The following is a 27,996-nucleotide window of genomic DNA, read 5'->3' on the forward strand; positions in this document are numbered from 1 at the left end:
ATGCTAATAATGAATTTTTATTTTTTATTTTTAATGTTTATATGCAGAATATCTATCTATCCATTGCATGTGTTTCATGAACATTTGTAGGCATACAATTGCAAGACGTAAAGGAAATATCATAACCCATATGGGTCTCGCAGGTAATGTTCCTGGAGGTTGGCGCATGCACGGCAGTAGTTTACAAAATTTTTAGCAGATTTTAGCAGAGAAATTGTCAACATTAGATTTAAATAAATATATCTGATTAAATAATGGCGATAAAGTTAAAAACTCGACGTCTACAGCTAGAATTGTAACAGGAGAGGAGAAAATGTAGTGGCCAGACCGGGATTCGAACCCGGGACCCTCAGAATACTAGCCGAGTGCTCTATCGACTGAGCTACCTGGTCACCGATGATCGACCCAGTCCAATCTCACTACACTCCTCCCTCCTTTCTGGAAGTCTTCGCCCTCGAAGACACACGAGACCCTTCCAAACACCACCGGTACCACCGTGGGTTATTTAGTTGGGAGCCAATTTTGTAACAGGAGAGGAGAAAATGTAGCGGCCAGACCGGGATTTGAACCCGGGACCCTCAGAATACTAGCCGAGTGCTCTACTGACTGAGCTACCTGGTCACTGATGATCGACCCAGTCCAATCCCGCTACAAGAATAACATCCCCTACTAACATCCAGGTATGTGTCAAAGCTGTGTTTGATCGGAATAATTTTTGACGAGACATAATCGATGGTCGGTCGTACCTGATTTGGTTTCCCACACCTTTATAGAGGGACCTTACAGTAGCGGAAAAGTCAGTCAGAAGGTGATATCTTTTCCCCTACAACAGTAGCTAAACTAATTAATATAACTCAAAAAAAGACCGCATGCAATGCTAGTCTGGGTAATTGATTCATTGTTTATTCTACTTGCAGTTTACAAGATACTGACACTGTACTCTAGCCCAGAGTCTTAATGGTCTACAAGGTAAATGATGAGTGTATTGCTGTTGTTTAAGACCTAACTTTTGTTTTAAACACAAAAAAAAAAAAATGGAATATAAGAATATACCTTTGTCTTGTGACTGATAGACATAATTTAGCATAAATGAGTAAGAAGAGAGACCTGTGAGACTTCATAAAATTATATTATACATGCATGTATGTACAAATTTATTTGACGCGGATGTTTATGATAACAAAAGTCATGGTTTGTTTTGTCAAAACAAGCTCACGTGGTTACGACTAGACAGGGCTAGTTTCTCGTAAAGCGTACATGCAAATTAAAATTGGTATTAAGAAAGTCTTACAGCGGCATGAGAGCAATTTCTTGAGATCTTCTCTCGTGACAACTTCGCACATATTTGTGCAAATCGGTGTAAAGTGAAAGTCAACGAGGCCATTTTTTACCGGAAGTAAACAATCGCCCGTACGATTTTGCGTTATCTGAAGATTATATATGTTGATTTTAAAATACTATATTATAAACAGTAATGAGAATCATATTTTTTCTTTGTTCAATTCGGTATTTACTTCCATTTTAATGGCTGCTGACAATAATTAACATTTCGCTTCAAAAACTATTTTACTGCGGTCCTAGACTATGGCAGCCTCCATGTGCCACGTTGAAAATTCGTGATAAAACTTTAGACTTTATTCTCTGTCCGAAGGTGCAACACAGTCCGAATTGTCATCTAGCTAGTACAAAAGGTACATAATGCACTATCTTATCATGCATTTGAAGGTGATACACATGTTTTTGTTATCAAAAATTGAAGCGAAACTTAGCGCCCTTTGGACCGGTCGGTCAAAGTGGAAACTTTCAGTTCATTTTCATTATTTTGGAAGAGGTATTTTTAGCCATACAAGTCATTGGTAACGTATTTAACTTAGATTTAGCTACATAAACCTAAATTTGGTGGTATTGAAGTAAGGTGCGTGAAAAATGGACACTAAACGCACTTATATAAGAATTTTTAAGAACTTCCGACAAGCGGATGTTTTGAAACGACGTTCTGCACGTGATCACCATGGAAACGTCGGCTGACTGAGCAGAAGCTGCAACTGAAAGATAAACACTTAGAAATATTTGCGTTTTTATGGGTTTGTAGGCCACAAATTAATCATACCAAACAGCGTTAAGCATAACTAAATAAGGGGTGGCTATTTTTATTTTCACTTTGCACATGATGACAGCTTTATTTTTAGCAAGATATTTTTTGTTGGACTTGCTTTGATCATGACTTGTCACTTCATTGAAATTTCTTAACTTTTTTCGACTTTGGATTTATTTTGTGGTAAGAAGTAACTTGACATTGCAAATCAAGAGAGTTGTTTATGGTATTGTAATTGATTATATATTAAATACAAGTGTATTGATATTTCATACTTGATGCTCTAGCTCTGCCTTGCTTATTGCATCCATATTCATGATACAGAGTCTCAAAATGTTGATAGCATGGTCTGTTGCTTGACATGAATATTTTTGTCATTTTGTCCATTATTTAGCCAGGTACTTTCTAAAAATTGTCTCTATGATATCGATCCAGGAAGTTTCTTCATATCTCTTCGTAATGGGACTGATTTATGTACCTCATGATAGGTATACCCCATAACATTTGTGTAGTACTAGTATCTCCATTGGTGATGGAATGTAACTCTTCGTAATCTTCCCGCTTAAATGTAGTTATAGTGCTGGGTATCGTCTTTTAGTGTCATAGCTCATTTCATCACCAATAGAAATATATATAGTAGCCTGCAAAACATTATCAGTAATCCCATGGAGATAGTCTCATTGTTACCTAAGAATTGACATTTCTTTTTGTATTTTTTTGATTGTTTATTTTTCAAAGCATTTCTGGATATACAAAGAAAACAAAATTGCAACAATCATTTCTTACATCATTCATCATCACTTTTAAAATTTAATTTATTTGAACCACTCTCACGTTTTTTTGACATAAAGGATTCCTGATCATAGATGCTAATTGCAGGGAATTTATATATTACCGTAATAACATATTACAATATATATGATTGTCAAAGCAAAATAGGCATGTGATTGCATTTTGTAATCTTGGCAACTTCCGGTAAATTAAATGTTGTTATTGACGGAGAATATATTATAAAAAAAATTGTATTTAAGCAAAATTTCAAATATTTTAAGCCTTATTTTGTATACCCATCAAATTGACACTCCCTAGAAATACTGTAAAAGGCAAAATTAATTTAACCAATATAAACAATTCAAAATCAATGCATCCCTTCCAATTAAGTAGAATCTCATACCAGCTTCCAACTATTGATATAGTGTCATAAAGTTCCCTGGCAACTCCACTTCCTGGGTATAAATGAACTGATCAACATTAAACAACTTTACATATGAGTTCCTTTACACATTTGCTATAATCAGAAACACAGTTTGCTAGTTAACCATATAATACAATAGGAAATAAAAGTGGAATGAGATGAAAACACACAAAAATAGAAATATTTCCAATTTGAAATTACCGTATTCGACTCAATAAGCACCCATGTCCCTATAAGCGCCCCTTCCCCTTTTTGAGGCCTTCAATTTCATTATTTAAGGATTAACTTGAATAGATTTTTTATATTATGGAGATATAACACAAAATTCTGAGTGTACTCTAAATAAACTGCAAAGTCAGATTTTTTTGTTATATCTCCATAACATAGAAAAATTATTCAAATTAATCCTTATAATTCAATTTACTAAAGACAATCTCTTCAATAGTCAAAATTCATTTCGGGACTCTTTTGTCTATGAAACCATTACGCTGTCATTTCATTCATCAGAAGCGATGTTACAAACGGCGACACCATTTCTTCCTTTATGGGCTGATAAAGTAAATTTTTAAACCAATGAAAATGCTCATAACAATCAAAATTGAATTATAACTAAAGACCAAGACTACACAAAACTATAGGTTTGCAATAATTTCATCTTATTAAGCACATTTTCACCTTTTTAGGTCACCTGAGACGAAGTCTCAAGTGACCTATTCTAATCGCCTTTTGTCCGTCGTCCGTCGTGCGTCGTGCGTCGTCCGTCGTATGTCCGTAAACAATTTACATTTTCGTCTTCTTCTCCAAAACTGCTGAAGCAATTTCAATGAAATTTTGCACAAAGCTTCTTAGGCATAAGGCCAATCAAAATTGTGAATTATATGGTCCCCACCCCCCAGGGGGCTGTGGGAGGGGCCAAAAGGGGTAAAATTGAGTAAAATTTCAAAAATCTTCTTCTCTACTCACAGATGTGGTAGAATCAAATACTCTTCATAGATAGAAAGGTCTTAAGGTCCTTTACAAAAATTGTGAATTATATGACCCTGGGGTTTCTAGTTTCCCCCTGGGGAGGGGGTTAAGTTTACTATAGTTTATATTGGGAAAACACATTTTTGCGGATTATTTGGTCATTTGTAATAGGAAATGAGTCAAATGTTGTCAGAATTATCAGTATGAGATGGCCATTTAATCCTATTAACAAATTTTCTATGACTGACCCCCAGGGACTTTAGGGGCGGGGTCAAAAGGGGTCAAATAGGCTAAAACTTCAAAAATCTTCTTCTGAAATTCTGGAAATGGTAGAATCAAATACTTTTCTTAAATAGAAAGGTCTTAAGGTCCTTTACAAAAATTGTGAATTATATGACCCTGGGGTCTCGCGTTTCCCCCTGGGGAGGGGGTCAAGTTTACTATAGTTTATAATATAGGGAAAACACATTTATGAGCATGTTTTGCTCAATTTTCATTGGGAACGACTCAAACTTGGTTAGAATTATTAGCCTGAGATAGAATTTTAATATCATATCCACATTGGTCCTGGCCGACCCCCAGGGACTTTAGGGGTGGGGTCAAAAGGGGTCAAATAGGCTAAAACTTCAAAAATCTTCTTCTGAAATTCTGGAAATGGTAGAATCAAATACTTTTCTTAAATAGAAAGGTCTTAAGGTCCTTTACAAAAATTGTGAATTATATGACCCTGGGGTCTCGCGTTTCCCCCTGGGGAGGGGGTCAAGTTTACTATAGTTTATATAGGGAAAACACATTTATGAGCATGTTTTGCTCAATTTTCATTGGGAACGACTCAAACTTGGTTAGAATTATTAGCCTGAGATAGCATTTTAATATCATATCCACATTGGTCCTGGCCGACCCCCTGGGGGCAGAGGGGTGGGGCTAAAAAAGGGTCAAATAGGCTAAAACTTCAAAAATCTTCTTCTGAAATTCTGGAAATGGTAGAATCAAATACTTTTCATAAATAGAAAGGTATTAAGGTCCTTTACAAAATTTGTTAATTATATGACCCTAGGGTCTCGCGTTTCCCCTTGGGGAGGGGGTCAAGTTTACTATAGTTTATATAGGAAAAACACATTAATGAGCATTTTTTGCTCAATTTTCATAGGAAATGAGTCAAACTTGGTTAGAATTATTAGCCTGAGATAGCATTTTAATATCATATCCACATTGGTCCTGGCCGATCCCCTGGGGGCAGAGGGCGGGGCAAAAAAAGGGTCAAATAGGCTAAAACTTCAAAAATCTTCTAAAATTCTGGATATAGTGGAATCAAATAATTATAGATGGAAAGGTCTTAAGGTGTTTTATAAAAATTGTGAATTATATGACCTTGGGGTCTCACGTTACCCTCCGGGGAGGGGTCAAGTTTACTTTAGTTTATATAGGAAAAACATATTTGTGAACATTATTGCCCAATTTTCGTAGGAAATTAGTCAAACTTGATAAGAATTATTAGCCTAAGATATAGCATTTTAACATTCATATCCGTCCTCGAGGACCCCTTGGGGGACCAGAGGGGCAGGACCAAAAAGGGTCAAAATTATTAAAATTTCAAAAAATACCTCTAAGTTCACAGGTTTGATGGAAGCAAATACTCTTCATAGTCTAAAAAGTGAAATTTATAAATCACTGACCAACTTCAAGGACCAGCATATAGTGTTTATATGTCTTTAATTTGTTTCATTATATATTCTAACTCAGGTGACCGTTAAGGCCCATGGGCCTCTTGTTCAATTTTTTAAAAGCCCTGGGCGCTTATTGGGTAGAATACAGTATTGTGGTTGGAATATCACTGTTTGATTTTCTTTTTGAGATGTAACCTGAAAACTTGTTTTGCAGTAGTTTCCTTATTTTTAGTGACTTTGGGTTCCATCACCTTATATCAAAAGTATTTTTTATGTATATGTTTGGCCTATAATGAAAATATCATGATGGCTGGTTATTTTTGTGAGGATATGTGCACAATTTGTAGGCCACTGGTATGTTCATGATCTACAGAATATTGAGAAATTGTTCATTACATAAACCCTAAAAGCCAGATTGTGAAAATAAAAATTAAAAAAATGCTAAAATTTGATTATCTTGTTTTTACTTAAAATCTCGAAAATATTGGACATCATAAAAAAATAGTCTGTATACAGTACTAGGGCCCAGTGTCATGAACATTCCTTAAATTTAAGGAATCCCTTACCGTATTCGACCCAATAAGCGCCCAGGGCGTTTAAAAATTGAAAAAGTGCTAATAAGACGCAATTATTGCAAATCTATACAGTTTTTAGTCTTTATTTATGCCTGGGCAATTGAAATGAAGGCCTCATAAAATGGGGAGGGGTGCTTATAGGGACGTGGGCGCTTATTGGGTCAAATACGGTAACTTAAAATTCTCCATAGGAAAGCAGTAGGTATGTATTTTAAGGAAGGCTCCATAACTAAAGATTTTTCCTTAACTTTAATTTTGTTGTAATGCTTTCCTATGGAGAATTTTAAGTTAAGGAATTACTTGATATTAAGGAATGTTCATGAAACTGGGCCCAGTATTTTTATAAACAAGCTATACTGTACAGAACTTAAATATAAATTGATGCTTTCAGATCTAGAAACATGTCGGAAGCAAGATTACCAGCGGATTCCGTGAAGGCGATGGGCTCAGAAGGTAAGATTATATTTGTTGTTCAAATGATGATGTATTGTAGTGTACCTGAACTAGGTTATTTGCCAACATTCAGGTAACCCCCTTAATGACTAGAGCATCCAGTTGGAGTTCAGGGGTCTCTTGAAAATATCCATTTTTACAATAATGATGGAAAAATCTATCTAATTGTACAAAAAAAAAACATTGCAAAGAATGTGCGGTTGTGATAAAACACCTTTAACATAATTTTAGCTTAACAACCCCCACTCTCTTAGCGTAAACTCTAGACTGTTTTAAACTGATGACTGTTTTATGATCTTGGCGCCAAATTTGAACTTTAATTTGAAGCTAATATTGCCTGAACTGAAGTAATTGTTATTATCACAGAGATAACGAAGCAGTCCATTCGTAAGGTTGTATGGGATTACCTGGAGCAGAACAACATGGTTAACTTCCCACGTCCAGTGTACAACAGGATACCCAACTTTAAGGTGGGTAACTCCGTCTCATCTGCTTGTCTAATTGTTACAGGAGACATATATAATGTATAGGACGGGCAATATTCTTAAAATGTGACAAACACATGGCTTGCCAAGTGATGATGGCAAAATAATCTTTAGTATACACTGAAGCCCGAAATTTTGTATCTACGCCGGTCTGTACTGGATATATTCTGTATTTGCATATTACAGAGTTATTTGCCCTTGTGGGTAGCTATAGGTATTGATTGTGACGTCATGTGTTTGCGAGTGTAACGTCATACTTTTCGGAGAAAACAACGTAAATTGTGCTCACGAAATAATGACGTAACAATCAATACCTACCCGCAAGGGAGCTAACTCTGTAATATGCAAAGACAGAATATTCCAAAAATAAGGTCAATTTAGATAAAATGGGGTCCCTCTATATTAGTAGAATGCACTTTCAGGAAAAAATGGGGTCCATTTAATTTTCTTTGCTTAAAAGAGGATATGGGAACAGCTAAATGGAAACCCAGCTACATGTACTAATTTTGTTCAACTGTTATATTTGATTATTAATTTTCCTTTTGCCATGCTTAAGTTACTTCGATTGACATTGCATCAATGGAAGAAAATCAACATAAATAAGCTGTCAATGTGATAACATACTTTGTATGTGATATCTCTGACATAATAATGTTATCGTATAGTTGTTGATGTTGCTTTTCTTCACCCTATCATGACATACCGGTATGTCTCGCACTGGAAACTGTTGTATACCAATGTTACAGTTTCCCTTGACTATCTTTGTATCTTTCTTGTGTGTTACCTAGTTTTATAAATATTACAATTAATCATTCCAAAGTATTAATGATAGAATAACAATAGCTCTTCTTGTTACAAACACAAACTGCTGAATGTTGAACAAATTTAATGTTTATGTTTGGTTAAAAAGGTTATGAAGTTAACATTTAGTCATTCACTTATATCATAGTCGACATTGCCTAGTCATTCACTTATATCATAGTCAACCTTGCCTAGTCATTCATATATCATAGTCGACATTGCCTAGTCATTCACTTATATCATAGTCGACATTGTCTAGTCATTTACTTATATCATAGTCAACCTTGCCTAGTCATTCATATATCATAGTCGACATTGCCTAGTCATTCACTTATATCATAGTCGACATTGCCTAGTCATTCACTTATATCATAGTCAACCTTGCCTAGTCATTCACTTATATCATAGTCAACATTGCCTAGTCATTCACTTATATCATAGTCAACATTGCCTAGTCATTCACTTATATCATAGTCGACATTGCCTAGTCATTCACTTATATCATAGTCGACATTGCCTAGTCATTTACTTATATCATAGTCAACATTGCCTAGTCATTCACTTATATCATAGTCAACCTTGCCTAGTCATTACTTATATCATAGTCAACATTACCTAGTCATTCACTTATATCATAGTCAACATTGCCTAGTCATTCACTTATATCATAGTCAACCTTGCCTAGTCATTCACTTATATCATAGTCAACATTGCCTAGTCATTCACTTATATCATAGTCAACATTGCCTAGTCATTCACTTATATCATAGTCAACATTGCCTAAGTCATTCACTTATATCATAGTCAACATTGTCTAGTCATTCACTTATATCATAGTCAACATTGCCTAGTCATTCACTTATATCATAGTCAACATTGTCTAGTCATTCACTTATATCATAGTCAACATTGCCTAGTCATTCACTTATATCATAGTCAACATTGCCTAGTCATTCACTTATATCATAGTCAACATTGCCTAGTCATTCACTTATATCATAGTCAACATTGCCTAGTCATTCACATATATCATAGTCAACATTGCCTAGTCATTCACTTATATCATAGTCAACCTTGCCTAGTCATTCACTTATATCAATAGTCAACATTGCCTAGTCATTCACTTATATCATAGTCAACATTGCCTAGTCATTCACTTATATCATAGTCAACATTGCCTAGTCATTCACTTATATCATAGTCAACATTGCCTAGTCATTCACTTATATCATAGTCAACCTTGCCTAGTCATTCACTTATATCATAGTCAACATTGCCTAGTCATTCACTTATATCATAGTCAACCTTGCCTAGTCATTCACTTATATCATAGTCAACATTGCCTAGTCATTCACTTATATCATAGTCAACATTGCCTAGTCATTCACTTATATCATAGTCAACATTGCCTAGTCATTCACTTATATCATAGTCAACCTTGCCTAGTCATTCACTATATCATAGTCACATTGCCTAGTCATTCACTTATATCATAGTCAACATTGCCTAGTCATTCACTTATATCATAGTCAACATTGCCTAGTCATTCACTTATATCATAGTCAACATTGCCTAGTCATTCACTTATATCATAGTCAACATTGCCTAGTCATTCACTTATATCATAGTCAACATTGCCTAGTCATTCACTTATATCATAGTCAACATTGCCTAGTCATTCACTTATATCATAGTCAACATTGCCTAGTCATTCACTTATATCATAGTCAACATTGCCTAGTCATTCACTTATATCATAGTCAACATTGCCTAGTCATTCACTTATATCATAGTCAACATTGCCTAGTCATCATTTCACATATATCTAGTCAACATGTCCTATTCCTAGTCATTCACTTATATCATAGTCAACATTGCCTAGTCATTACTATATCATTCACATTGTCTAGTCATTCACTTATATCATAGTCAACATTGCCTAGTCATTCACTTATATCATAGTTAACATTGCCTAGTCATTCACTTATATCATAGTCAACATTGCCTAGTCATTCACTTATATCATAGTCAACATTGCCTAGTCATTCACTTATATCATAGTCAACATTGCCTAGTCATTCACTTATATCATAGTAGTCAACATTGCCTAGTCATTCACTTATATCATAGTCAACCTTGCCTAGTCATTCACTTATATCATAGTCAACATTGCCTAGTCATTCACTTATATCATAGTCGACATTGCCTAGTCATTCACTTATATCATAGTCAACATTGCCTAGTCATTCACTTATATCATAGTCAACATTGCCTAGTCATTCACTTATATCATAGTCACATTGCCTAGTCATTCACTTATATTAGTCACTTCTAGTCATTCACTTATATCATAGTCAACATTGCCTAGTCATTCACTTATATATCATAGTCAACATTGCCTAGTCATTCACTTATATCATAGTCAACATTGCCTAGTCATTCACTTATATCATAGTCAACATTGCCTAGTCATTCACTTATATCATAGTCAACATTGCCTAGTCATTCACTTATATCATAGTCAACATTGCCTAGTCATTCACTTATATCATAGTCAACATTGCCTAGTCATTCACTTATATCATAGTCAACATTGCCTAGTCATTCACTTATATCTATCATTGCTAGTCATTACTTATATCATAGTCACATTGCCTAGTCATTCACTTATATCATAGTCAACATTGCCTAGTCATTCACTTATATCATAGTACATTCCTAGTCATTCACTTATATCATAGTCAACATTGCCTAGTCATTCACTTATATCATAGTCAACATTGCCTAGTCATTCACTTATATCATAGTCAACATTGCCTAGTCATTCACTTATATCATAGTCAACATTGCCTAGTCATTCACTTATATCATAGTCAACATTGCCTAGTCATTCACTTATATCATAGTCAACATTGCCTAGTCATTCACTTATATCATAGTCAACATTGCCTAGTCATTCACTTATATCATAGTCAACATTGCCTAGTCATTCACTTATATCATAGTCAACATTGCCTAGTCATTCACTTATATCATATCAGTCACATTGTCTAGTCATTCACTTATATCATAGTCAACATTGCCTAGTCATTCACTTATATCATAGTCAACATTGCCTAGTCATTCACTTATATCATAGTCGACCATTGCCTGGAAATTATTGCTTCATATATCATAGTCGACATTACCTAGTCATTCACTTATATCATAGTCAACATTGCCTAGTCATTCACTTATATCATAGTCGACATTGCCTAGTCATTCACTTATATCATAGTCAACATTGCCTAGTCATTCACTTATATCATAGTCAACATTGCCTAGTCATTCACTTATATCATAGTCAACATTGCCTAGTCATTCACTTATTATAGTCAATTCCTAGTCATTCACTTATATCATAGTCAACTTGCCTAGTCATTCACTTATATCATAGTCAACATTGCCTAGTCATTCACTTATATCATAGTCAACATTGCCTAGTCATTCACTTATATCATAGTCAACATTGCCTAGTCATTCACTTATATCATAGTCAACATTGCCTAGTCATTCACTTATATCATAGTCAACATTGCCTAGTCATTCACTTATATCATAGTCAACATTGCCTAGTCATTCACTTATATCATAGTCAACATTGCCTAGTCATTCACATATATCATAGTCCACATTGCCTAGTCATTCACTTATATCATAGTCAACATTGCCTAGTCATTCACTTATATCATAGTCAACATTGCCTAGTCATTCACTTATATCATAGTCAACATTGCCTAGTCATTCACTTATATCATAGTCAACATTGCCTAGTCATTCACTTATATCATAGTCAACATTGCCTAGTCATTCACTTATATCATAGTCAACATTGCCTAGTCATTCACTTATATCATAGTCAACATTGCCTAGTCATTCACTTATATCATAGTCAACATTGTCTAGTCATTCACTTATATCATAGTCAACATTGCCTAGTCATTCACTTATATCATAGTCAACATTGCCTAGTCATTCACTTATATCATAGTCAACATTGCCTAGTCATTCACTTATATCATAGTCAACATTGCCTAGTCATTCACTTATATCATAGTCAACATTGCCTAGTCATTCACTTATATCATAGTCAACATTGCCTAGTCATTCACTTATATCATAGTCAACATTGCCTAGTCATTCACTTATATCATAGTCAACATTGCCTAGTCATTCACTTATATCATAGTCAACATTGCCTAGTCATTCACTTATATCATAGTCAACATTGCCTAGTCATTCACTTATATATCATAGTCAACATTGCCTAGTCATTCACTTATATCATAGTCAACATTGCCTAGTCATTCACTTATATCATAGTCAACATTGCCTAGTCATTCACTATATCATAGTCACATTGCCTAGTCATTCACATTATAGTCATCCTAGTCAACATTGCCTAGTCATTCACTTATATCATAGTCAACATTGCCTAGTCATTCACTTATATCATAGTCAACATTGCCTAGTCATTCACTTATATCATAGTCGACATTGTCTAGTCATTCACTTATATCATAGTCAACATTGCCTAGTCATTCACTTATATCATAGTCAACATTGCCTAGTCATTCACTTATATCATAGTCGACATTGCCTAGTCATTCACTTATATCATAGTCAACATTGCCTAGTCATTCACTTATATCATAGTCAACATTGTCTAGTCATTCACTTATATCATAGTCAACATTGCCTAGTCATTCACTTATATCATAGTCAACATTGCCTAGTCATTCACTTATATCATAGTCAACATTGCCTAGTCATTCACTTATATCATAGTCAACATTGCCTAGTCATTCACTTATATCATAGTCAACATTGCCTAGTCATTCATATATCATAGTCAACATTGCCTAGTCATTCACTTATATCATAGTCAACATTGTCTAGTCATTCACTTATATCATAGTCAACATTGCCTAGTCATTCACTTATATCATAGTCAACATTGCCTAGTCATTCACTTATATCATAGTCAACATTGCCTAGTCATTCACTTATATCATAGTCAACATTGCCTAGTCATTCACTTATATCATAGTCAACATTGTCTAGTCATTCACTTATATCATAGTCAACATTGCCTAGTCATTCACTTATATCATAGTCAACATTGCCTAGTCATTCACTTATATCATAGTCGACATTGTCTAGTCATTCACTTATATCATAGTCAACATTGCCTAGTCATTCACTTATATCATAGTCAACATTGCCTAGTCATTCACTTATATCATAGTCAACATTGCCTAGTCATTCACTTATATCATAGTCAACATTGCCTAGTCATTCACTTATATCATAGTCAACATTGCCTAGTCATTCACTTATATCATAGTCAACATTGCCTAGTCATTCACTTATATCATAGTCAACATTGTCTAGTCATTCACTTATATCATAGTCAACATTGCTAGTCATTCACTTATATCATAGTCAACATTGCCTAGTCATTCACTTATATCATAGTCAACATTGTCTAGTCATTCACTTATATCATAGTCAACATTGTCTAGTCATTCACTTATATCATAGTCAACATTGTCTAGTCATTACTTATACATAGTCAACATTTAGTCATTCACTTATATCATAGTCAACATTGTCTAGTCATTCACTTATATCATAGTCAACATTGTCCTAGTCATTCACTTATATCATAGTCAACATTGTCTAGTCATAGTCACTTCATATCATAGTCACAGTCATCACATCATGCACTGCTAGTCATTCACTTATATCATCATAGTCAACATTGTCTAGTCATTCACTTATATCATAGTCAACATTTAGTCATTCACTTATATCATAGTCACTTATCATTCACTTATATCATAGTCAACATTGCCTAGTCATTCACTTATATCATAGTCTAGATCACTTACATTGCCTAGTCATTCACTTATATCATAGTCAACATTGCTAGTCATTCACTTATATCATAGTCAACATTGCCTAGTCATTCACTTATATCATAGTCAACATTACCTAGTCATTCCCAATAATTACTTATATCATAGTCAACATTGTCTAGTCATTCACTTATATCATAGTCGACATTGCCTAGTCATTCACTTATATCATAGTCGACATTGTCTAGTCATTCACTTATATCATAGTCAACATTGCCTAGTCATTCACTTATATCATAGTCAACATTGCCTAGTCATTCACTTATATCATAGTCGACATTGCCTAGTCATTCACTTATATCATAGTCAACATTGTCTAGTCATTCACTTATATCATAGTCAACATTGCCTAGTCATTCACTTATATCATAGTCAACATTGCCTAGTCATTCACTTATATCATAGTCAACATTGCCTAGTCATTCACTTATATCATAGTCAACATTGCCTAGTCATTCACTTATATCATAGTCAACATTACCTAGTCATTCACTTATATCATAGTCAACATTACCTAGTCATTCACTTATATCATAGTCAACATTGCCTAGTCATTCACTTATATCATAGTCAACATTGCCTAGTCATTCACTTATATCATAGTCAACATTGCCTAGTCATTCACTTATATCATAGTCAACATTGCCTAGTCATTCACTTATATCATAGTCAACATTGTCTAGTCATTCACTTATATCATAGTCAACATTGTCTAGTCATTCACTTATATCATAGTCAACATTGCCTAGTCATTCACTTATATCATAGTCAACATTGCCTAGTCATTCACTTATATCATAGTCAACATTGTCTAGTCATTCACTTATATCATAGTCAACATTGCCTAGTCATTCACTTATATCATAGTCAACATTGCCTAGTCATTCACTTATATCATAGTCAACTTTAGCATTACATTGTCACATTGCCTAGTCATTCACTTATATCATAGTCAACATTGTCTAGTCATTCACTTATATCATAGTCGACATTGCCTAGTCATTCACTTATATCATAGTCAACATTGTCTAGTCATTCACTTATATCATAGTCAACATTCCTAGTCATTCACTTATATCATAGTCAACATTGCCTAGTCATTCACTTATATCATAGTCAACATTGCCTAGTCATTCACTTATATCATAGTCAACATTGCCTAGTCATTCACTTATATCATAGTCAACATCTAGTCTTCTAGTCATTTCATTCACATCTATATTCATAGTCAACATTGCCTAGTCATTCACTTATATCATAGTCAACATTGCCTAGTCATTCACTTATATCATAGTCAACATTGCCTAGTCATTCACTTATATCATAGTCAACATTGCCTAGTCATTCACTTCATAGTCAACATTGCCTAGTCATTCACTTATATCATAGTCACATTGCCTAGTCATTCACTTATATCATAGTCAACATTGCCTAGTCATTCACTTATATCATAGTCAACATTGCCTAGTCATTCACTTATATCATAGTCAACATTGCCTAGTCATTCACTTATATCATAGTCAACATTGCCTAGTCATTCACTTATATCATAGTCAACATTGCCTAGTCATTCACTTATATCATAGTCAACATTGCCTAGTCATTCACTTATATCATAGTCAACATTGCCTAGTCATTCACTTATATCATAGTCAACATTGCCTAGTCATTCACTTATATCATAGTCAACATTCTGCCTAGTCATTCACTTATATCATAGTCAACATTGCCTAGTCATTCACTTATATCATAGTCAACATTGCCTAGTCATTCACTTATATCATAGTCAACATTGCCTAGTCATTCACTTATATCATAGTCAACATTGTCTAGTCATTCACTTATATCATAGTCAACATTGTCTAGTCATTCACTTATATCATAGTCAACATTGTCTAGTCATTCATTATCATAGTCACATTGTCTAGTCATTCACTTATATCATAGTCAACATTGTCTAGTCATTCACTTATATCATAGTCAACATTGCCTAGTCATTCACTTATATCATAGTCAACATTGCCTAGTCATTCACTTATATCATAGTCGACATTGCCTAGTCATTCACTTATATCATAGTCGACATTGCCTAGTCATTCACTTATATCATAGTCGACATTGCCTAGTCATTCACTTATATCATAGTCAACATTGCCTAGTCATTCATATATCATAGTCAACATTGCCTAGTCATTCACTTATATCATAGTCAACCTTGCCTAGTCATTCATATATCATAGTCAACCTTGCCTAGTCATTCACTTATATCATAGTCAACCTTGCCTAGTCATTCACTTATATCATAGTCAACCTGCCTAGTCATTCACTTATATCATAGTCAACCTTGCCTAGTCATTCACTTATATCATAGTCAACATTGTCTAGTCATTCACTTATATCATAGTCAACATTGCCTAGTCATTCACTTATATCATAGTCAACATTGTCTAGTCATTCACTTATATCATAGTCAACATTGTCTAGTCATTCACTTATATCATAGTCAACATTGTCTAGTCATTCACTTATATCATAGTCAACATTGTCTAGTCATTCACTTATATCATAGTCGACATTGCCTAGTCATTCACTTATATCATAGTCGACATCGCCTAGTCATTCACTCATATCATAGTCAACATTGCCTAGTCATTCACTTATATCATAGTCAACATTGCCTAGTCATTCACTTATATCATAGTCAACATTGCCTAGTCATTCACTTATATCATAGTCAACATTGTCTAGTCATTCACTTATATCATAGTCAACATTGCCTAGTCATTCACTTATATCATAGTCAACATTGCCTAGTCATTCACTTATATCATAGTCAACATTGTCTAGTCATTCACTTATATCATAGTCGACATTGTCTAGTCATTCACTTATATCATAGTCAACATTGCCTAGTCATTCACTTATATCATAGTCAACATTGTCTAGTCATTCACTTATATCATAGTCAACATTGCCTAGTCATTCACTTATATCATAGTCGACATTGCCTAGTCATTCACTTATATCATAGTCGACATTGCCTGGAAATTATTGCTTCTTGGTAAAAGTTTTAACAATATTTAAACAGTGTTAGTTCCATTTGATGAAAGGTGTACACTCTTTATTCCAGGGAGCTGCTAATGCTGCTGAGAAGGTACCGACAATGTCTGAGTTCAAGTCAGCACGTGTTGTTAAAGTGAACCCTGACAAACCCCAGGAGAATGTGCGCTTCCTTACTCTGGAGGTAGGTCTAAACCAAAACAAAACAATATATATTTATGGTAATTTTATTTCACCGGTAGTCTAGAATAAGCATACTTTGTATCAATGATTTGAAAATGTTCAGCATGGCTTGAGAAATCAATTTTCAGATTATGGTAAATAAAGAAATTTGACTTAACTAAATCTAGTGATGACTGATGTCATTTACACATAATCTAGTGATGACTGATGTCATTTACACCTAATCTAGTAATGACTGATGTCATTTACACATAATCTAGTGATGACTGATATCATTTACACATAATCTAGTGATGACTGACGTCATTTACACATAATCTAGTGATGACTGATGTCATTTACACATAATCTAGTGATGACTGACGTCATTTACACATAATCTAGTGATGACTGATGTCATTTACACATAATCTAGTGATAACTGATGTCATTTACACATAATCTAGTGATGACTGATGTCATTTACACATAATCTAGTGATGACTGATGTCATTTACACATAATCTAGTGATGACTGATGTCATTTACACATAATCTAGTGATGACTGATGTCATTTACACATAATCTAGTGATGACTGATGTCATTTACACATAATCTAGTGATGACTGACGTCATTTACACATAATCTAGTGATGACTGATGTCATTTACACATAATCTAGTGATGACTGATGTCATTTACACATAATCTAGTGATGACTGATGTCATTTACACATAATCTAGTGATGACTGATGTCATTTACACATAATCTAGTGATGACTGATGTCATTTACACATAATCTAGTGATGACTGATGTCATTTACACATAATCTAGTGATGACTGATGTCATTTACACATAATCTAGTGATGACTGATGTCATTTACACATAATCTAGTGATGACTGATGTCATTTACACATAATCTAGTGATGACTGATGTCATTTACACATAATCTAGTGATGACTGATGTCATTTACACATAATCTAGTGATGACTGATGTCATTTACACATAATCTAGTGATGACTGATGTCATTTACACATAATCTAGTGATGACTGATGTCATTTACACATAATCTAGTGATGACTGATGTCATTTACACATAATCTAGTGATGACTGATGTCATTTACACATAATCTAGTGATGACTGATGTCATTTACACATAATCTAGTGATGACTGATGTCATTTACACATAATCATTATCATTTTATTGCTGATTAATTAGGACCCTGATTCAGACATGAGGAAGCCCTATAGTAATCACAGTGTCCATTTATCTGTCCTTCCACAACTCGTGTCTAGATAATGCCTCGAACACCAATAGGCCTTGTTTTCAAATTGCACCTGGCTATCGCTGATATATATGCTCAACAGGCTTCTGTAAAAGAAATTTCTTTGAAAGATAATTACAAAACAATAATGATTTCACCTCTTTTTCATCCCTCATTCTGATAACAGCTGCCAAGATTTTAGTCATTTTGATTGAGATCACAGTTTGATAACAGATGTGATATCCAAAAATAATAACTAAAAGGTAACAGAGAAATGCTGTTCTACTTGTTGTAGGCTAACAAGACATTGTTAGTCCCAACTCCTCGTCTGAGGACCGGACTATTCAACAGGATTGTCGTCCCAGAGGGGGCAAACAAGGACATGCTGAGGATTTGTTCTACAACTCAGGTAAGTTTACATCAGTTGGTATTGTACAAGAGACTAAGAACTTGTCTAAATCAGTACTTGTCTATTCTAGTATCTGGTCCATAAGCTGGACATGTGTCATTACATTTTACTGTAATTTCTATACATTGTTTCTCTTTGCCATATTTGTCATACTTATATACATGTATTTTCATATAGAAAACAAGAGTTGGGTTGGAACGCTTGTGTACTTTCAACACCTTCGTGTATGTAAGGGGGGGGGGGGGAATATAGAAAACAGAACTGTTGTAAAACGATAAAAACACATTGTCACCATGTATAGGTGGGTCCATACCAGGACTCCATTGGTTTATGGTTATGTTGAACTCCTATGGTTGTTAGATATTGTGATATTCTCTATCGTAGGGAGTGCGAGAACACAGCGAGCCGATTGGTCTGGACGACAAGATCAAGGTTGACCTCATTATCATAGGGTCGGTGGCTGTTTCCAAGGAAGGTCAGTATTACTATGTCTACAGTGTCTTATAGGAGGGACACAGAGTAACAAATATAGCTAGGAAAGGAGGGACACAGAGTAACAAATATAGCTAGGAAAGGAGGGACACAGAGTAACAAATATAGCTAGGAAAGGAGGGACACAGAGTCACAAATATAGCTAGGAAAGGAGGGACACAGAGTAACAAATATAGCTAGGAAAGGAAGGACACAGAGTAACAAATATAGCAAGGAAAGGAGGGACACAGAGTAACAAATATAGCAAGGAAAGGAAGGACACAGAGTCACAAATATAGCAAGGAAAGGAGGGACACAGAGTAACAAATATAGCTAGGAAAGGAGAGACACAGAGTAACAAATATAGCTAGGAAAGGAGGGACACAGAGTAACAAATATAGCTAGGAAAGGAGGGACACAGAGTAACAAATATAGCTAGGAAAGGAGGGACACAGAGTCACAAATATAGCTAGGAAAGGAGGGACACAGAGTAACAAATATAGCTAGGAAAGGAGGGACACAGAGTAACAAATATAGCTGGGAAAGGAGGGACACAGAGTAACAAATATAGCTAGGAAAGGAGGGACACAGAGTCACAAATATAGCTGGGAAAGGAGGGACACAGAGTAACAAATATAGCTAGGAAAGGAGGGACACAGAGTCACAAATATAGCTAGGAAAGGAGGGACACAGAGTCACAAATATAGCTGGGAAAGGAGGGACACAGAGTAACAAATATAGCTAGGAAAGGAGGGACACAGAGTCACAAATATAGCTAGGAAAGGAGGGACACAGAGTAACAAATATAGCTAGGAAAGGAGGGACACAGAGTCACAAATATAGCAAGGAAAGGAGGGACACAGAGTCACAAATATAGCAAGGAAAGGAGGGACACAGAGTAACAAATATAGCTAGGAAAGGAGGGACACAGAGTAACAAATATAGCTAGGAGGGACACAGAGTAACAAATATAGCTAGGAAAGGAGGGACACAGAGTAACAAATATAGCAAGGAAAGGAGGGACACAGAGTAACAAATATAGCTAGGAAAGGAGGGACACAGAGTAACAAATATAGCAAGGAAAGGAGGGACACAGAGTAACAAATATAGCAAGGAAAGGAGGGACACAGAGTAACAAATATAGCTAGGAAAGGAGGGACACAGAGTAACAAATATAGCTAGGAAAGGAGGGACACAGAGTAACAAATATAGCTAGGAAAGGAGGGACACAGAGTAACAAATATAGCTAGGAAAGGACACAGAGTAACAAATATAGCTAGGAAAGGAGGGACACAGAGTAACAAATATAGCTAGGAAAGGAGGGACACAGAGTAACAAATATAGCTAGGAAAGGAGGGACACAGAGTAACAAATATAGCTAGGAAAGGAGGGACACAGAGTAACAAATATAGCTAAGTAAGGAGGGACACAGAGTAACAAATATAGCTAGGAAAGGAGGGACACAGAGTAACAAATATAGCTAAGTAAGGAGGGACACAGAGTAACAAATATAGCTAGGAAAGGAGGGACACAGAGTAACAAATATAGCTAGGAAAGGAGGGACACAGAGTAACAAATATAGCTAGGAAAGGAGGGACACAGAGTAACAAATATAGCTAGGAAAGGAGGGACACAGAGTAACAAATATAGCTAGGAAAGGAGGGAAAGAAGAAGAGGGACACAGAGTAACAAATATAGCTAGGAAAGGAGGGACACAGAGTAACAAAGCTAGAAAGGGGACACGAGTATAGCTAGAAGGGGACACAGAGTAACAAATATAGCTAGGAAAGGAGGGACACAGAGTAACAAATATAGCTAGGAAAGGAGGGACACAGAGTAACAAATATAGCTAGGAAAGGAGGGACACAGAGTAACAAATATAGCTAGGAAAGGAGGGACACAGAGTAACAAATATAGCAAGGAAAGGAGGGACACAGAGTAACAAATATAGCAAGGAAAGGAAGGACACAGAGTCACAAATATAGCTAGGAAAGGAGGGACACAGAGTAACAAATATAGCAAGGAAAGGTGGGACACAGATTAACAAATATAGCTAGGAAAGGTGGGACAAAGAGTAACAAATATAGCTAGGAGGGACACAGAGTAAAAATATAGCTAGGAAAGGAGGGACACAGAGTAACAAATATAGTTTGGAAAGGAGGGGCACAGAGTAACAAATATAGCTAGGAAAGAAGGGACACAGAGTAACAAATATAGCTAGTAAAGGAGGGACACAGAGTAACAAATATAGCAAGGAAAGGAGGGACACTGAGTAACAAATATAGCTAGAAAAGGAGGGACACAGAGTCACAAATATAGCAAGGAAAGGAGGGACACAGAGTAACAAATATAGCTAGGAAAGGAGGGACACAGAGTAACAAATATAGCTAGGAAAGGAGGGACACAGAGTAACAAATATAGCAAGGAAAGGAGGGACACAGAGTAACAAATATAGCTAGGAAAGGAGGGACACAGAGTAACAAATATAGCTAGGAAAGGAGGGACACAGAGTAACAAATATAGCTAAGTAAGGAGGGACACAGAGTAACAAATATAGCTAAGTAAGGAGGGACACAGAGTAACAAATATAGCTAAGTAAGGAGGGACACAGAGTAACAAATATAGCTAGGAAAGGAGGGACACAGAGTAACAAATATAGCTAAGTAAGGAGGGACACAGAGTAACAAATATAGCTAGGAAAGGAGGGACACAGAGTAACAAATATAGCTAAGTAAGGAGGGACACAGAGTAACAAATATAGCTAGGAAAGGAGGGACACAGAGTAACAAATATAGCTAGGAAAGGCGGGACACAGAGTAACAAATATAGTTTGGAAAGGAGGGACACAGAGTAACAAATATAGCTAGGAAAGGAGGGACACAGAGTAACAAATATAGCTAGGAAAGGAGGGACACAGAGTAACAAATATAGCTAGGAAAGGAGGGACACAGAGTAACAAATATAGCAAGGAAAGGAGGGACACAGAGTAACAAATATAGCAAGGAAAGGAAGGACACAGAGTCACAAATATAGCTAGGAAAGGAGGGACACAGAGTAACAAATATAGCAAGGAAAGGTGGGACACAGATTAACAAATATAGCAAGGAAAGGTGGGACAAAGAGTAACAAATATAGCTAGGAGGGACACAGAGTAAAAATATAGCTAGGAAAGGAGGGACACAGAGTAACAAATATAGTTTGGAAAGGAGGGGCACAGAGTAACAAATATAGCTAGGAAAGAAGGGACACAGAGTAACAAATATAGCTAGTAAAGGAGGGACACAGAGTAACAAATATAGCAAGGAAAGGAGGGACACTGAGTAACAAATATAGCTAGAAAAGGAGGGACACAGAGTCACAAATATAGCAATGAAAGGAGGGACACAGAGTAACAAATATAGCTAGGAAAGGAGGGACACAGAGTAACAAATATAGCAATGAAAGGAGGGACACAGTGTTACAAATATAGCTAGGTAAGGAGGGACACAGAGTAACAAATATAGCAAGGAAAGGAGGGACACAGAGTAACAAATATAGCTAGGAAAGGAGGGACACAGAGTAACAAATATAGCTAAGGAAGGAGGGACACAGAGTAACAAATATAGCGAGAAACGGAGGAAAGGGACAAAAGTAGTAAATGATAAACAATAAATGTGCTCACGCAAACATTCGCATTTTCGATATTAACAAATCTCTCTGGCTAATTGTGAAAATAAATTTATCCTAATTCGCAAAAAATGCGAAAGTTTTTCTTCACTCGCCCAATATCCAATTAGGCTGACCTGAGCTCCAACATCGGTGAAATTTTTATGCACAACTGAATTTCCATCCATTTTCCTTCCTGTCGATTATCGACTACTTTTTCCTTACATGCTTTCGCTGTATACCCTCTTTTTCAGTCACGTTGCTTTCATAGCAAGTCTAAAACAGTCGATAAGTTAATCAGTTGCGGTACCATATATGTTTTAATGTTGAAGGAATGTCAAGTAATACACAACGGAGTGTGGTCTAACGAATGATCGGGATTCGAATGTAATGTAGTGTTTCTAAGTGATTTAATATTTTTCATTAAGAAATGCTTCAAATGCACAATTTGCTAAATGAAATTCTTATTTGCTAAGGAGAACAGACTCATTTTCGCAATTTTTGTTAAGCAAACTAGAAAGCAAGCGTGAGTCCAGAATAATAATAACACTTTTTGTCGTGTGTAGATTAATTTTCAGTAGAAATGGCTATAGGCGTCATTCTTTGGAGCAGTTATGAAATAATGAACAGCTAAATATTTTCTTCCTTGGGTGTTATTAAATATTCAACATTAAAGTATTTAATCGATGAAAGAAGAAGGTTTGGATTTGAAGGAGGAAGTGGAAATTTGATTAGAGTTTTATCTTCCACCATGAACATTAATGTATGTGTCATCCAAGGGGTAATGATGACTGAAATTAATTAGGATAGATCGAAGTCAATAAAATGTATGGACAAACTTGTCATCAGCATATTCTTATTCTGGAAACTGACTTGCTTATAAAAGCTGCTTACTAATGATTTGCAATATAAAAAGTACCAATCTAAATTATCTCTTTGTGTGTTCAGGTTTTCGTATTGGCAAGGGTGAAGGATTTGGAGATTTGGAGTACGCCATGATGAAAAGTATGGGAGCTATTGATGACAGCACTATTGTGATCTCAACTGTCCACGACTGTCAGGTCCTTGATATTCCTGAGTCCCTGATGACCCCCCATGATGTCCAGGTGAACTACATCGTCACGCCGATGGAGATCATCAAGTGTGACTGTAAACGGGCTCAACCTAAAGGTATCATCTGGTCCTACATCACACCCAAGAAGATGCGGCAGGTGGCCATTCTAAAACGTCTGCGCGCCATGGAACGCGAGGCAGGAGTGGATGTCACGCTTAAAGATGGAGAGGAATATGATGAAACAGCCGATGATGCTGGAGAGGATGAAAAGGATGGAGATAACGATCGTCCTTACCGTCGCAGGCGTCCACCATTTAACAGGAGGCGTCGTGCTCCTGGTGGTCGTGGACGTCGTAGACAAAACAACAGCGAGAGGGAGGGAGAGTCAACCAATGAGGATCGTGGAGAGTCCTCTGGAAACGAGGCAACTCAAGCTGATGGTGATCAACGCCGTGACGACCGTCCTCAGAGAAGGAGGCGTCCACGACCTCCACGTAGGAGGAGGAGGGCATCCGATCGCCGTGACGAAGGAGAGGAGAACTCGGAGCAGAACGTTGATGAATACTCACCCAGGGAAGGTGATGGTGATAGAGAGATGCCTGAGAAACGCCGCGGTAAGGGAGGTGATCGTCGCGGCCCTCGCAGAATGAGAAACAACCCTCGCACCAGGATGCCCACAATTTTTGTTGGTAGCATTCCTCGTGCTACTCGTGTAAGTGAACTGAAAACCAAAATTCGTGAAATGGATATCTTCCCAATTCGTGTCATATGGCATGGGGCAAGAGGGTATGCATTCTTTCAATTCACAAAGCAGGATGAAATGGAAACGGCCTTAGACTCTCTCAAAGAATTTGAAATTAACGGCAAGCCACTTAGAATTGAGGAATCCAAGCCTCTGGTAAATCGGTCAAGTAATCAATCTGAAGACCGCGGCGAGGGAGGCAGCCCTGACGTCAACGGTGCTGCGGATGGCGTTCAACAGATGAACATCAGAAATGATGATTGAGGAGATGAGATATGTGGTCGGGATGTGACTGTAGCACTTGGTGCTGTGCCCAAATAGTGCTAAGGTATATATATACTGTTATTTAAAATGAGTGGCCGACGACTCCTCCAGTTGCAGTGGCAGGACGCCTGTAGCTAATTATCCTGATGATGATGGGTTTTAATGAGAACATTAATCAGCACCACTAACCCTCTGTAGTGCGTGTTCAGTCATGTGACAATGTCACCCAGATGTGTTTGGTTTGAAATGGAATGCGATTCGACAATACAGACATGATCCAGATAATTTCATGGTGAATGGGAGTTTCTTTGATACGCTTGATTCGGAATTGGTAATTCGAGAAGATAAAATTGACAGCACTAGTCCCTTAGGTCTGTTGTACAATCTCTGTATGTAATGGCCTCAAGACAATTATTTTTTTTCACTTTTGATGACAAAAAGCATAATTTAAAAACAAAAAACACACTTTGCTGGAGGGCAAGTTTATTTTTAAGGTCACAAATTAGCGATAACTGTTCATGATTTTGATTAAAATTATATTCATTGAATTGTTTGACACAAAACATTCTTATTTCTCATGTTTGTTTGTTTCTCAAGGGTTTGTGTCTCATTTGTAGTTCTCTTTTTATGATTAATAATAGTTTAAAAAGCAGCTTTTCATTGGTTGCTATATTTGGCAAACTGGTTTTGATTGGTGGAACCCTGATTTGTATTTGAAGTTTGATTTGTTGCTTGGTGATAAGGTACATGTAATTTGATTGGCTGTTTGACTAGGCCAGTGTAATTTGATTGGCTGGATGGCTAATAAAGCTGTTCCCTAGTGATATTACCAAGTATCCATGGTAATTCTGAAACCTCAGATGAAGGATATAGCTGTTGTGTTGTTCCTTGAGATATTTTGAATTTTAACCTAAAACTAAGTTAGTGTTATATTAATGAATTAAGGAGTGAAAAATTTGCTTGAAATTAGCATTTTTGTCCAAATGTATATTTAAATATGTTTAATTACGAAAATTTGTAAGCAAAAGCAAATAGCATAATGAATTATTTAATGTAATTTTTTTTTAAATTTATCTTTGATAAGATAAGAGTTTGTGCTATTCCGGATCCCTGTTGCCTTTAATGACCACAAAACAATGAAGTAAGTTCATAGTACAGTTAGCTTATCAGTAGAATGCTGGACAGGTGTTTAAGGGTATATACTGCCAGACAATATGTAGAATGTGTGTTATGTGTATAGTATTTACATTTTGGAATGGGTGCTTTAAAAACTGGATTGAAAAGGAATTTCTTCCCTACAGCTTACATACCCATATATATGATAGTGCTTAGTTGTCTGTGTGTATAGACTATACATGGATGTGTTCAGGGATGGACATATACAAATTATTTTAAAATGAGTCTGTGCAATTTCATGATTTTCATTTTGAAGTCATCAGTTAACAAATAAAGTCATACAATAAGAGTTCTATAAGTTTTACTATATAAAATTATACATAGCTTTGTGTGGTACTGTACAGTAGATGTTTCAGGGATGAACCATTACTTCTCAGTCTAACCTAATATCTTCATAACATTTTGCTGAGAAACAATAACAAACAAAAAAACTTGAATACAGAATATTGTACGATGAACCCTTCTTACAAATTGGCTTGATACAATTTTCTTTTATCTTAGATTAATACAACATCCAAATTCAGCATTACTTTATATGTTTTAAATCCATGTTTGGGTTCTTCATTCTGATGTAAGTATAATGTTTTCTGGTTGTAAGATAGGTAGTCTTATGGTATTATATTAATCAAGGGAAGTAACTCTTCGACCCCCGTGATATTGATAGCATATTATCTTTAGTATTGACCCTGTACTTGCAGCCTATGTATCCTCACTCATCCCTACTACCTTTAACATTCGCTTGACATCCATTTTTGGGCTTTTAATATAACAGCAGCATTAATCTGTCAAAGACATGAAAAAAAACTATGCAATTTTGAATTCAAATAAGTGCCAGTTATTTTCTGTATTCATGGGGAAATGTTGGTCAAATTAAATTCAGTGACAGAGATGATCTACACGAAGTCTAGTGTATTTGATGATTTGATGGTCCGTCTGACAACCAAGTTGCCTCTAAGTCTGTAAGAGTTTATATGAGATGGGTTTCCGCTGATTTTAGAAGTGAAATATAAAAAAAAATCTTGAAGTGTGTGAATAAGTATTTAAATAATGCAAAACTTCAGTATTAACAGATGTTGGTTTGATGTATAACAATTAATATTTGTCGTAGAATATTACACTGGCAGGTTAGTAAATTAAGCTTTGAGCTAACAAGATTCAGATGTTTGATAAAAAAAATTGCACACTGACTCCGATGTTGGAAAATCATAAGCATCATACATGTAGTTTTAAAATCAGCTGGAATCCACATACCTTGAAAATGTATTGATATTAACACTGAAAATCTGATTCAGTAAAGATAACTGCCATTGTGATTCTAACCCTGTTTGACTTCAATAGAATTGTAATGATTTGTGCAGTGTTGTATATTCAGTAATTCAAAGAGAAGTTTAAATTCAATTCCCTTGGAAAACGGTGATGAAATTCTATGAGGTTGTGACTCGAGAAAGCATGACTGCAATATCATAGTTTATAGATATAGTTTTTTATTAATCAATAATGATTTAATAATAAAACAATGCGTTATCATTATTGAA

At 35.6% G+C, this 27,996-nt stretch overlaps 1 protein-coding gene across 4 annotated transcripts; it reads left to right on the forward strand.

Moving 5' to 3' along the window:
* Window positions 1–1,572: 1,572 nt before the first annotated feature.
* Window positions 1,573–27,996, forward strand: LOC138308480 (methenyltetrahydrofolate synthase domain-containing protein-like). 4 transcript variants are annotated; one of them, XM_069249473.1, is made up of 7 exons: window positions 1,573–1,691; window positions 6,890–6,951; window positions 7,318–7,421; window positions 17,328–17,441; window positions 18,996–19,109; window positions 19,494–19,584; window positions 24,174–27,996. In XM_069249473.1, exons 2-7 carry the CDS (start codon window positions 6,900–6,902, stop codon window positions 25,283–25,285), a joined length of 1,587 nt encoding a protein of 528 aa, XP_069105574.1. In that variant the 5' UTR covers window positions 1,573–1,691; window positions 6,890–6,899; the 3' UTR covers window positions 25,286–27,996. The 4 variants fall into 4 exon arrangements, with proteins under 4 accessions (XP_069105574.1, XP_069105575.1, XP_069105573.1 ...); XM_069249474.1 differs by lacking the exon at window positions 1,573–1,691 and adding an exon at window positions 1,993–2,084; XM_069249472.1 differs by lacking the exon at window positions 1,573–1,691 and adding an exon at window positions 2,065–2,088.

The sequence above is a fragment of the Argopecten irradians genome, chromosome 15 (genome assembly GCF_041381155.1).
Source record: "Argopecten irradians isolate NY chromosome 15, Ai_NY, whole genome shotgun sequence".
NCBI lineage: Eukaryota > Metazoa > Mollusca > Bivalvia > Pectinida > Pectinidae > Argopecten > Argopecten irradians.